At 33.2% G+C, this 13,871-nt stretch overlaps 1 protein-coding gene across 1 annotated transcript; it reads right to left on the reverse strand.

Annotated features, from left to right (window-relative positions):
* Positions 1-6,149: 6,149 nt before the first annotated feature.
* On the reverse strand, positions 6,150-7,863 carry LOC116021703 (fasciclin-like arabinogalactan protein 1). Its single transcript, XM_031262172.1, has one exon. The coding sequence runs from the start codon at positions 7,853-7,855 to the stop codon at positions 6,443-6,445; it is 1,413 nt and encodes a 470-aa protein (XP_031118032.1). The 5' UTR covers positions 7,856-7,863; the 3' UTR covers positions 6,150-6,442.
* Between the last annotated feature and the right edge of the window lie 6,008 nt (positions 7,864-13,871).

The following is a 13,871-nucleotide window of genomic DNA, read 5'->3' on the forward strand; positions in this document are numbered from 1 at the left end:
AGAACCCCCCCCCCCCCCAATGCAAATAGTGTTTGGTAAATTAATTATCTAAGACCTAGCACTCTCACAATTGGTGGGGATGTCCAAATAGTGAACGCTAACCCGGGCCCTTAGGATGCCAAGACTAGCATCCCATTGTTGACTTAAGAATTGATCAATGTGATAGGTGTTTAGGTAGCTCAGCAATATAATAGTGGGGGACACTGCCTGGCCATGTGAAGCAGATGGTTGTGGACCCTAGCGCTCGAGTGGACCCACCTTCGATGAAGTTGAGTACACCCTAAGTTGATACTAGGGCTATAAAAAAGAGACCAAACCACAAAGTGGAGGATTCTAGGGAGCAAATGAGGTAAGATAGAAGGAATCATTAGTTGAAGCTCGATCTAGAAGAGGTAATGGACAATAGCATTTACTGAACATTTTTTATCGATGGTTGGCAGGTCAGTAAACAAAGAAAAGAACCCTAAGCCGTTGTCCTAGAGGAGTGGGCGAATAAAATAAGCAGAAGGATAGAGGAGTTAGTACGCTGGAAAAAGAAGGGTGATCACGCTTTCTTTCACGAGGAGAATCATGGAAGAACCCCCCCCCCCCAACTAACTTTAAAACCCAGTGTAAAAAGATTTGGTGGGGCAAGAGATCTGCAGGGATGCATCATGGCGTATCAAGCCACTATGATGTTGATGGGGGCCACGCGAACATGGTGATGTTATGTGCAGGGCCTTTTTCCCGACCCTCGGTGGATTGGCTCAACATTGGTTCACGGGATTCCCTAGGAGGCCAATCGATTCCTTTTTACGACATGTTAGTTAAATTCACAACCCACTTTATGAGTGGAAGAAAGGTTAGGAAGCACTTTTATTACCTAACCATAGTTAGACAAAAGCATGATGAATCTCTACTATGTTCTTGACCGGTGGCGAGTGGAGGTAACAAAAGTAGAAGGGATGGATGACAAGCCCACTATCATGATGTTCATAAAGGCTCTAAGAGCCGAAGATTTGTATAAAAGCCTCAAGAGAAAAATCCTGGGTAGTTACATAGCGATGATGGTGAAAGTTCAGTATGTTGAGGCAGAATAGGCAATGTAGGCCAAAAGAATATAATAGAGGAAGAAGGGTTACGAAAAGATCCCAAGTGGAAAAACCTACCAAAGCAAACAATAAGGTGATAAATAGGCTAACATATAGGCCCCAAGAGCGGGGTATGATAGATTAAATTGAGTAAAATATCAAAGTCAATGACTAAATTAAGCATACAAAGTCACTTTTAGGACTAAATCCAATAAAACCACTATAGTCTACTATATTAAGTATTATACTATAATGCTCTAATCTTTTACTCAGCATTATTTATCTTTATCACTTGATCTATAAATTTGGTGAATTGAAAACTTTATACAACCATTAAAGTTTTGTAATAGACTACTTATAACTTTAACCAATAAATAAAATCATTTTATATTTAAACGGTAAACCGTATAGGTGATATCAGCTTTTGAAAGAATTCAAAGTTTGGCAGCGTTGATGGATGCAAGATAAGTGACGAAAACCCAAAGACTTTTAAAAGAAAAAAGGGTACGTTCAGTGGGTGCATATTACGCCATTTGGTAGTGGCCTAAGATCCTTACATGAGTGTGTGTTACTGTTTGGTCTGATCTACAGTTAGGAATTATTAATAATCGAGTGGTTTGTGGTTTTAGGTAGACTATATATATATGTTTTGTTATATATCATTGTAAGTTTGACGCAACAGCACAAAGCCAATTTGTTTGTTTCCAAATGAGAGACACAATGAAGAAGATCAACCACACAATATATGTTGCATGAGGGATATGATATATAGATCATAGCAAATCCATCTTTCTGATCTGCTCACCAGATTTCAGTCTTAGGTTTCCTCTGTAATCTTCATTGGGGACAAAATCAAATTCCCCTCTCGTGAGGTTCGGAATTTAACCCTTCTTCAGAGGTAACGCTACATTCTGGAGAGGCAAGGTGCTAGACTTGAATTCTTGACCTGACTCTGATACCACTTGTTAGGATTAAATGCTAACCATTATGTCAAAAGCTATAACTCGTAGTGAAAGCGCAATTTTATTTTCATATACCGCCACATTTTTTTCGATGCAAGATGCTCTAACAATCTTTCTGGCTGCTCTAACAATCCATCTAACCACTAGCCTCCACCAGCCTGATGCTAGACTTGACCTTTCGTTGGGCTTTGCCCAACAAAAATCTTGTTTGATATGGTGTGTTGTGATTGACTTCCAACTTATTCTTTAATAGTACATCACATTAGTAAAAAATTTTACAAGAGTGGCTCTTTTATTTTCCCTTTTGAAACATTAGGATTAACTTGAGTCGTGGTTAAGACGGATTGCTTAGAAGTGGAGCAGAAGACTACAATCGTCATCCAATAACTTATTCTTATACAAATCTGATTATTAAGGTTTTGCCAATACGGCAATACTAATATTGCTCTTGTTAGACGATTAGCTAATCAAGTAACTCACTCTTTTACGAGGACCATGAATTTTCGGTCTAACTCGAGTGCCAAATTATCTCTATAATCATCTATCACAAAATATGCTGCTAAAATTTCTTTCACTAAGACAACTATGGTGTGTGTGTGTATGTGTATGTGTATGTGTGAATGGGCTTTCTCTTAATCCAACAAGCTTCTCTTGGTAAAGGTTTGGGCACAATTTTAGCCCACATGCAAACAGCCTCATATATCCTGGCTTAATAGTGGAAAAATTATATTATGCATTTATGCAAGGATATATAATATATAATACTACCATTATACTCTTTTCTTACTTTGTAAATTTTGTATTTCAATTCAACTTGACTTGTGGACATATAATAAATATGTTAACTAGTTTTGCATCTTATGTTAATTTAATTAATCAAATTTACAGACTATCATTGTATTATTTGCATAAATCATAATAAAGAAAATGTATGTTATGATATTCAATGTTTAATTTTGTGTGCTATTTCAGTTACAAACTATACTTAATTGGAATTGTACATAGTATTACTTTGCATTTTTTTTGGTCTAACTACGTGTCTCACACCAAGCCAAGTAGGACCTCAAAGGGTGGTAAAGCATTTTCTCTTGAGTTTTAAGATAACTATATTCATAAGACTCAAACTCGAGACCTCTAGTTAAATTGAAAGTGACACACGATATCTCATCCATACCCTTATGGTTACTTAAGCATAATCTGTTATTAGTGCATCATCTATCTTTATCAAAATCAATCAACCAAAAAAAAAAGTTAGGATGTTGTAATAATCTGTTATTAGTGCATCATCATCTTTAGATTGTGAAACAAACATGCATGGATTCTGCTCTTTATTTCTATGAGAGATAGTTAGGTTTCTTTTTGGATTATTATTACCCTCCTAATTCAAAAAAATAATATAGATGTTGTAATTTGGCCTTCACTTAGTCCAAATCTACCGGTATATATATATAGTTTGTATGCAAGAATAATTGTATATAGAATATAGAAGTAGAGAGAAAAAAGAAAATTCAAGATGTAAAAACTTTAAAAGCTAATTTTATTAATCCTTCAAAATATATATAACAATAGAGAAATTAAAATATATTCTTCTCACCTCATTTAAAATATACTAATACATCTATATGATATTTTAAATTAATACACGAAGTAACTCTTCCAAATGGGAGGTCATGGGTTCGAGCCCAGTGGAGACAATATTAACTATTTGTGTTTCAGTAGGTTAAGAAAGTAGTTATGAACAAATATTACATTGTAACAGAGTAAGTAGCTAGTACTAAAAAAAAAAAAAAACTATAACATATATAACCATTAATATGTTATGAAAGTATAAAAAATTAAATTTTCAATCTCGATCGAATTATAACATTATGAATAGATTAATAAGTATTAAAACTTAAAAGAGGCTTTTTCATGCATGTGGAATCTAACACCAACCTTAATTTCAAATTAATATAAAATTAATATGATTTTTAGATATTGAAAAGTATTTATAGTACAAGTAACTAAGTACACCCTAAAGTATATTATAATCTTGTGTAAATTCCAAGTCAGATTTAATTAGGTCATAATCTAGTTAAAAATTTGACTTGTATCTCGATAGAGTAATATAAATAAAAAGAGTAATACTTGTGTGAGACCGTCTCACGGGTCTTAATCCGTGAAACGTGTATGATCTTTGATTAATGAGTCGGATCTTTGACTTCACTAATCAAAGAATGTTGCACGAATTGAGATCCATGAGACAGTGTCAAACAAATTTTTGTCAAATAAAAAAATTATTAATCACATTTTCACCATATAAAAACATCTAAAATGAAAAAGTACTCATCAACATCTTTATCTCTTCTCTCTCTCTATTTTTTTTTTCTTTTCATTTTTAATGTATTTCCCATTTTCTTTCCTTTTAAATTTATATCCACCAGCTTTCAAAAAAAAAAAAATCCACCGAAACAAGACATTAATCATACACGGGATCCGGTGTAAATTGGACGACCGACAAAAGGTAAACCCTAAATTAAACGGGATATAAAATAATCCCAGAATAAGAAATTTGTTAATCTCATTATATTGGGGATATATAGTCAAATGAGTCCAAATTTGCAGGTTGCTTTCTTACAAGAAAGAATCTGATATTATTCTGATCTTAATATGGCGTAAAGGATATGAAAGCAACAGCACTAAAAGTCGAACGACTACCCAACTCTTATATATTGACACTTAATATAATTCATCTCATCAGGCAACTCCATAAACAATTAAACACACCGACACCAAATATGAGGGAAATCTTAGTCAAATTATCCTTAATCTCATGAATTCAATCATCCTTAATAATGTTTATTATGTGAATAAGATTTGACGCGATCGCATATTTTTTAGAAATGAATTAGTTTTTTTGGATAATAGATGGCGTGTTGAACATGACCGTCGATGTTTTCCTGCTTGAAACGAGAATTTTTTAATAATGTAAATGTCCATTTTAATCCTACTTGAAAGGAAATTTTTTTTTCCTACAAGAAATTGACGAAAAATCTGTCGATTTTTTCTTTCCGGCGTAAAATTGCCGGAAAATCCACCGGATTTATTTTTCGGCAAGAAGTTGACTAAAAAAGGACCATTTTTCAATAAAAGTAATAGTCGTGGATCAAAATTACAAAATTTAAAAGTCATGAATTAATCCTGCAAATGTTACTATAGCCGCGGACTAAAAGCGCCAAAAAAAAAAAAAAAAAAAAAAAAAAAAAAAAAAAAAGCTGCATTTTCTTCTCCTTCTGAAACTGGAAATGGGAAGTTTTGGCTTTATAGTTTTGACTTTGTGTCAGTAGATATTTAGCAGATGCCTAAACAGGAAAAATATGGGTGGAAAAGGCTGGACTGCAGCATTGGCATGTTGGGAGCTTAGCATGTGACATTTTTTTTTCTACTTTGGAAATGCTTCTTTAGTCCCACCTGTTTATGCTTTACTTCACTTCCTCAATTACCAATATTCCATACACATATATCTTATCTTAATCATAATTTTCAAAAAAAAATTAAGAACCAATCTCAACTGTTTATCTTAAAAAATTTAATAAATCTTATATAATTTGAAGAAAAAAATAGTGATGTTATGGTAATTTTTTTAACATTAAAGTTATAATTTTTAACCCTATAGAGTGTAATTTTATATAGTATAGAGTACATTTCTGGATGTAAAAATTGATTTGTTGTTTATATGAAAATTTTAGTTCATAATAAACTTAATACATGGGTTCATCATTAGTGAAAATGTGAAGAATCAAAATTTAATATTATTATCCTTAAATTTAATGTTTACTAAATGGATATTTAACTGGATGACTAAATTTGGAACAAAACCTAGTCAGAATGGAAGTGGATTATGCAAATTGGTAAATGTTAATAGTCAAGACACCATTTATTGTCCAATTGAAAGTTGAAGATAAAATTTAATTAATGTCAATAATTAAGGAGTTTTAGAAGAACTCTTCATTGAGATGAAGCTCCCTTATTATTATTGTTGTTGTTTTGAATTTCTAACCCGAACTTTATGGTTATTAAGTAAAGAACTCTGATCTCGATGAAGAGTTCATAAATCGAAGTTGTGTTCCAATAGAAATGGCGAGTAGCAATGCATAGGAGCTGCTTCATGTGATTCACAAACCAAGAAACCTCTTTTACAATTACAAAGTCAAATCAAATAAATATTTAATACACAAAATTTAAAAAGAAAAAGAAAAAAAAAACAATAGAAAAAAGCAAAAGCAACACACAAAAAGCATGAAGACAAGCTACCTATCCTAAGATTACAATTTTGCCGCATAGGCCACACTTATTTTGCATTTTTTGAATATTTGAACTCTCTAATAAATACTCCGTAATTAAAAAGAAAAAAAAAAGTAGAGAAAAAAATTACAGCAGTAAAAATGCAAACCACAGACTCAACCCCAGGGTAATAAATCTTCCATCGCTGAAATCAACTGCGCCGTTATCATCCGCTTTCTGATCGGCGACATCGCCGTCCGGAGCATCAGCCGGAGAGTCCGCCTTGGATTTATGTGATTTGTGTTTCTTACCAGCAGGCTCGGGAGAATCTGCGTCGTCTGCTTCCGGCGCCGGTGCCGGAGCAGGCGTGGGGACGGCGGCCGGCTTGAAGAGCTCCTTCGGCATTAAGACCTTATCCACCGTTAAAATGACGAGCGGTTGCTGATCGGACAAGGTTCCGGTGACCGTCGCCTTGTCGATCTTCGTCTTCAGCGTCACATCCTGGCCGTCGTTTTGAACGGTGATCTGGTAATTGTCGGCTCCGTCGGTGGCTAGGGTGTTCATATCGCCATTATTTGACCTAAGCGACGAGAGCGGTTGGTAAACGGGAACGCCGTGATACTCTAACAGAGATTCCTTCTGATCCTTGGTTAGATTTTTGAATTTAGGCATGAAACTCTTCATTGCGCCGTCACCGGGGCAGAAGATCGTTAATCCGCCGTCAATATTGTCCTCAAATGTCTTCTCAGCAGGGGAGCCTAAGAGCGTATCGGCGAATAATTTGCAGCCGTGAGCCGACATTAGCTTAGTGATGTTCGCCTTGCTCGGTTCGGGAGCCGGAGCTTCCGCCGCAGCCGACGGAAGCACACTACTGATATGAATGATGGAGATGTTGTAAGGAATCTCTTCAACGGCCTTGACGAAAGTTGCGGGGAGAGCTCCTCCGTTGTCCTGAGGGCCGAATCCGACCTTTCCGCCTTTCAGATCTGTGATGTTGACGAATCCGGCGGCGCCGGGAGCGGAGCCGGTGGCTTGGAACATAGTGGCGGCGAGTGCGGTGCCGTTGGTGAGCTGGTGGAGCTTCTTTGCGCCGTAGTAGTCCAAGAGGACATGGAGGGAGAGGACATTCTTAACGGTGGAGATTGAGTGGTGCTTGGCGAGCAGATCTGCCATGGCGGCGTCATCGACGGCGCAGACGGTGATTGTGTCGCGGCTGTTGATGTCGGTGGCGAGGTGAGTGAGTGATAAGTAGTGGTTGAAGGTGGAGAACTCCTTGTACTTGGCGAGAATGGAGGTAATGTTGTACGCCTCCGTGGCAGACGGCAGGAGCAACAGCGCCAGAGAGAAGAACACCGCGGCGGCGGCGGCTGCCGGCGGCGGGAAAAGCTTCATTTTAGCTGTGGCTGCGGAAGGAAGACGGGACAGGGGTTCCAGGTGGAGGGACTGAGACTGCGACTCGCAGAGTGGAGCAAGGCTATGTAGAGGTAGATGTAGAGTTCTTGTTGAAATTTTAGCCTCGATTATAGGATATATTACGGAAATGACACTGTGTGGGGGCATTGCTGTCCCTGCCCTGCCCACAAAAGGGCAATTCTTCACCCTCAAACCCCCCACACTAGGTACTATCCAGGGTTTGTTTGGTAAATACTCCGTAGCGGTTAGTTGACGAGGGTTGTGAATTTGATTAGTTGATAGGTAAATAGTTGTTAGTTAATTGGATTAGTGAATTTGATTAGTAGATAATATTGACTGATTGTAAAAGTGTGTTTGAAAAATTAATTATTAGATTATAGCTGATTAGATGTAAAATGACTTTATCAAAATGACCAGTTTTTTGAATTTTATCCTCTTTGAATAATAAGTTATTACAAAAAAATTAATTAACCAAACATTTATATTGATTATTTAGCCAAATCAAACAACTAATAGTGGTCAAACAATTCAAAATTAACTAATAGGTTAACTATTTTATCAAACAGGGTTACTCTCAATTTTTACTTTTTTCTCATAAATTTGGGATGCAGACAACTTTTTTGAACACACAAGATAAAAATGTTCTATTTATGTTTGCTACATAGAGTGTATAATTGATGGAGTAGAATTTCAGATTCTCCATAGTATACTTTGGTGATTGATTGAGCGGAACTGTGGGAGTACTAATCCTTTGTTGTGTGTTGTATCAAGCATACCTTAAAAATTGTTTAGATTCTTCTGTTGGTAGTTGTTACTCAGCATTAGTTGTGCAAATTGACTGTCCGGTCGGGTTTTGCGCTAAGAATTTTTTTTTTTTGAGTACGCGCTAAGAGTTCAGTGAATAAGATTTCTGATATTCAGTTATTATTAAATTTCGATAAGATGTTTTCAAAAAAAATAATAAAAAATCGATAAGATTGATATATTAGATTAAGTTAAAATTATATTGGTACTTTTTATGTTGGTCCACAAATTTGAATTTGAGCAAACATAGTTTTGCAAACCATAAAAATTGGCTAATTTTAGTAACTTTTTTTTTTTAACTCGATATAAAAATTAAAAAATATATATATAAAAGGGAAAAACTCCCTGCCGGCCAGTTGATTTGATAGTCACAACGTTTTAAATTCGACTCTTCATAGGTTTAGAGCATCATTATCAATGGAGTTTTTCACGGTTTTTTGAGAAGTTTTTATAAGTGTGATTAGGAAAGAGAAAATGGAAGGAGTTAGAAAAAAAATAAAACTAATATGATATATATATATAATCAGTTGTGTTAGCCAAGAACTCCACCTGTCAGCCAACACTGCTTCCTAACCCCATCTGTTAGCCAATAACCCATCCTTGCAGAAGCTCCACATTTTTCTCTCTCCATCACTCTCTCTCTCTTCCATGCAGGCTATGTATCTGACATAAAGCAAGTATTATGCACTGATATAGGTGTTCTTATTAGTTTTCTTGGTTTGAATCGGTCATCTATGTATGTCTTTGGTTATTTTAAGTTAATATTAATTTTATGACTCGTTTGGTTCATAAAAAAAAAGTATTTGAGGAATGAATGAAATTAAAATTCTATGGAAAAGAAATAGCTAGGGAAGATTGATTTTATTGTTTTGTTGGTAAAAAAATTACCGAGAATATTGATTTTATTGTTTAGTTGGGTTTAAAATGGTAAGAAATAATGAGTATCAATATGTCTATACACAATAATAATGATACTACAAGTAATAGTGATTTTTAAATTAAAACATTATAAATTATAAATTACAATATCATAAATTAAAATATTATAATTATATCCTTTCAAAAAAACATATTATAATTATATAATAAAAATTATTATACATATTTGATCGAAGGGTAATTAAGAAAATTTTGTGATGGAAAAATTGTCCTATAAAGTGATAAATTATTCCCAATGTTAATGGATTAAAAAAAAATACCAATGTTGAGTTAAGAAATGTTTCCTCATATTTAAGGAAAAATATTTTTCATGAATCAAATAGGGAAAAATTCAATTTTTTTCAAATTTAAAAAAAAAAAAATTGGATCATACAACCAACCAAAGACCAACTCATAAGTCATAACAGTAATTATGACCCAAATTATATTGTCACGACCCGTCTCAAGGATTAAGACCCGTGAGACAGTCTCACACAAATTTTTGCTATAATGAGAATAATCAATATATCATAATTAAACAAGAAATGTAAATCCGAAAGGATTCGTAACTATACAAGAAATTGAAGAAAGTATAATGTACATATTAATACTGCAAATGATTATACAAACACATTTTCTATTTAGGTTAAAGCTTTACCATTAACTTTTAACCTTTTATATAGATTATGCTATCTTGCAAGATGGAGCATAATATAAGTTCATTATATTTTGATACAATTTTATTTTTAATATATTTTAGGTCAAAATGAATATATAGTGGACTAAAAAAATATGCAGTATACAAAATTGAACCTATATCAGTGGTATATTTTGTAATATGAACTCCAACCTAAGATGTAACGATTTGCTATTAGATGTGCCAAAACTCAAATAACATGTTTGGTCTATAGAATAGGTATAAAATGAAGTAACATTTCCAATAATATAACTAGTTCATTATTTGTTAATACATTTTACTAATTGAAATAATTAATATTTTGAAAAAAAAAAGAGTTATTCTTCTCTCAAAAGGTTGAATCCCCAATCACAGGCCCTCACGCCCCGACCCGACAAAAATTCTGGGAGGACGTAAATCATGGTGCCTCAACTGAACACAGAGCCTAGACATTTGAGTTGCGCATGCGGGCAAAGAAGAGGTACTCTGGTTACAATGCAAGGGGAATAGTTATTCTTTTGAGACATTAATATTAAATTATTCTTGATTTATCAAAATTACACTCATACCAATCAAATATATATGGGATCTAAATTTTATTTCATAAATTAAAGAATTTCATTTTTGGTCCTAAATTTATAGGTGAAAGTCTATATACTTTTAAGTCCAATTTTATCATAACATTAACTTTTGGTCATAGTAATATTGTGACATGACAATTTTTGTGTCCTTTATCAACAAAATAATTTAAATATCGTTAAGTATAAGGACATTTCGGTCCTCAATTATATTTTTTTAAAATATATATAGCGGTTAACCTACTTTGTATAAAAAGATTGAACTGTATTTGTATTTAAAGACATTTCAATGGTTTTGTTGATGGAAAACTACAAATTGTCAACCCACAATAATACTAGGACCAAATAGTGATTTTTTTTTTAATAAAAAAGGAAATAAATGTGGTATGTAACCTATAAATCTAAGACAAAAAATAGAATTAATTCTAAATTAAACATATTGGTCCTGTTTGGTAAAATAGTTACCAATTTTGACTTATTTGACCATTATTAACTATTTGACTTGGTTAAAAAATTAATATAAGTGTTTGGTTAATCAACTTTTGTAACTCTAAAATGTTAAAATTCAAAAAGTTGTTCAAAGCAATTTTTTCAATTAGTTTTTGGAGAAAAAAAATTATACCAAACAACTATCAACTAACATCTAATTTACCAAACACTTTTCTACAATCAACGAATGTTATTAACTAGTTATATCATCTAGCCCAATCAGCTAGCAGCCATTTACCAAATATGTAATTATGTTGTAAAAAGTAATAGAGTCCAAGTTAAATAGTTGGATTTTCACATATGACAAAATAATTGACTTTTAGAAAGAAAAAGGAAAGCTTACAAAAAAAACGAGTGAACAAAACAAAACACAATGATCAATTTAATTTCTACATATGACAAATATTTGAATTTCTTTATGGGAAAAAAAAAACCAAAAAGAAAGAAGAAGAAGAAGAAAACTTACAAAATGAATTAACAGAGCAAAACAAAACAATGGACCTGGACTTCAATTTCCTCTCTGTCAATTAATTTATTTTTTTAAAAGGAAAATTCTAATATTTCCCTCAGATCAACTGAATTGTGAAATTCATTTTTTTTTTTACATGTTATGTTAAAAAATATTAGTCTAAGTATATCGTTTCAAAAAATAAATCAATGAGAAAAAATATAGTTAAGCACAATATTGCAATGTTAAAGTTTTTTTTTTTTTTTTTACGAGAAAAATCCGCAACTAGGATCCAAAAGTATTTATATATTTGTTTTTTATTTCCATGTTATGTTAAACTATATATTAATAGGTTTCTAAATTATAGAGCATAAACTTTGAGTTATATATTTTAATAATCTATGTCAGGTGAGTTGAGACTTTTGGGTTAGATAGCACTTACTTGCAATGTTGTCTGTTGACTGCGTTGTATTTGTGGTTTATTTAAGAGTCATTTCCATTTTTGGTCCTAGTGTTATTGGAGCATTGTCAATTTTAGTCCACTTCATTAATTTTTGCCACAATGTGGCCAGTCTTATTTAGTCTTTGCCACTTTTAGTCCACCGTTAAAATTTTCGTCAAATGGCCATCCAAAATAGGGGTATCTTTAGTCTTTTCATGCTTTGGTCATCTCCTTGACCCTTTGCAGTGGTTTTCCTTACACATTTTCATCCAATGAAGAGGTCCGATGAAAGCCATGTGAGCCACATTACAAACCCATGGTTTTCATCGGACCTTTTCATTGGATGAAAATGTGTAAAGAAAACTACTACAAAGGGTATAGGAGGTGATCAAAGCATGAAAAGATCAAAATACTCATGTTTTCGACAGTTATTTGACAAAAATTTTAACGGTGGACTAAAAGTGACAAAGACTAAATAAGAATAGCCGCAATGTGACAAAAATTAATGAAGTGGACTAAAATTGGCAATGCCCCAATAATAGTATGACCAAAAATGGAAATGACTCTTTATTTAATTGAAATTTGACCCCTTTTTAATGAAACAAATTATTTTAAAAATAATTGTATATTTGTATATATTATGAAATTTTTTTAAATAAAAATGTCATAATTTTTCTTTGCCATAAATCCCATAATTAAAATCGTATTGATTAAAAAAAATGGAATGCCTGTTTTGGTAGAGATTTACCAACGAAAGGCATGTGAAAGTGTGAAACTATCCTATTAACTTTTTCTTTTCTTTTTTTTTTTTTTGTTGGCCCCATTTTGGAATAGAGGGCCAGTTTCGTAAAACGATGATAATGCGAGGTTAAATATAGAAGAACAAATATCAATTTTGGTTTCATGAGTATTAGCAAAGTTGAAGTTTTGGTCTACATGTTTAATCACTATTAATTTTTATCCACAAATATTGTATCTGTGCCAAAATTGATCACAATGATCACCTCTCTCACTAAAACATGCTTTATTGTGTAATTTGTAAATGTATTTTTTTGTCAATTCATGTATAAAATGCCAATTCCATTAATGTATAAACTCCTCATCCAAAATATGCCAAATCATTTGTACTCCAATATGCCGCCACGTCCGAGTAAGGGTCCCACGGAGGATGGCTTCGCCTTCACCCATACATGAGACTTCGCATAGCTTGCACTCTCGTAGCCGTAGGTGTCGGCACTGATGAGTGGAGAGCCCCCGATTTGGCCAGTAATCTTGTTCTTTAGCCTGCCAATTTAAGTGGAGGCAACACACCTCCCTTAACTGTCCATCGCCATGAATCTCACGATTTTAAGAGAGTACATACTTATGGGTAGTATGTTCATCTAGGTTGGACTCTCTGTCGTTGCCCCCCGCATGTGGATTCCATTAGAGGAATTCTATAATCAAATTGTTCCATTTCCAATAACCATCATCAAGAATTCTTAATCAATTAATCATGGTTGCCTATTGATATTTTTTATATTAATTTAATACAAACAAATTTTGATTAGCATATTTTGTTAATTTAATCATCCTTATTCTGAGATTGAAGTTGCTGCAATATTGAGCATATTTTAGATATGAGTTCATACATTGATGGAATTGACATATTATATATGAATGGACAAAAGTACCCTTATAAATTAAACATTCCGATTGACATGAAAACATTAGTCATTGATAAAAATTGGTAGAATTAATTGTGAAATTAAAATTGGTATTTATTCAATATAGAATTTTTTTTGAACAGTATTCAATATAGAATTAGG

This window comes from Ipomoea triloba, chromosome 6, assembly GCF_003576645.1.
Source record: "Ipomoea triloba cultivar NCNSP0323 chromosome 6, ASM357664v1".
Lineage (NCBI taxonomy): Eukaryota > Viridiplantae > Streptophyta > Magnoliopsida > Solanales > Convolvulaceae > Ipomoea > Ipomoea triloba.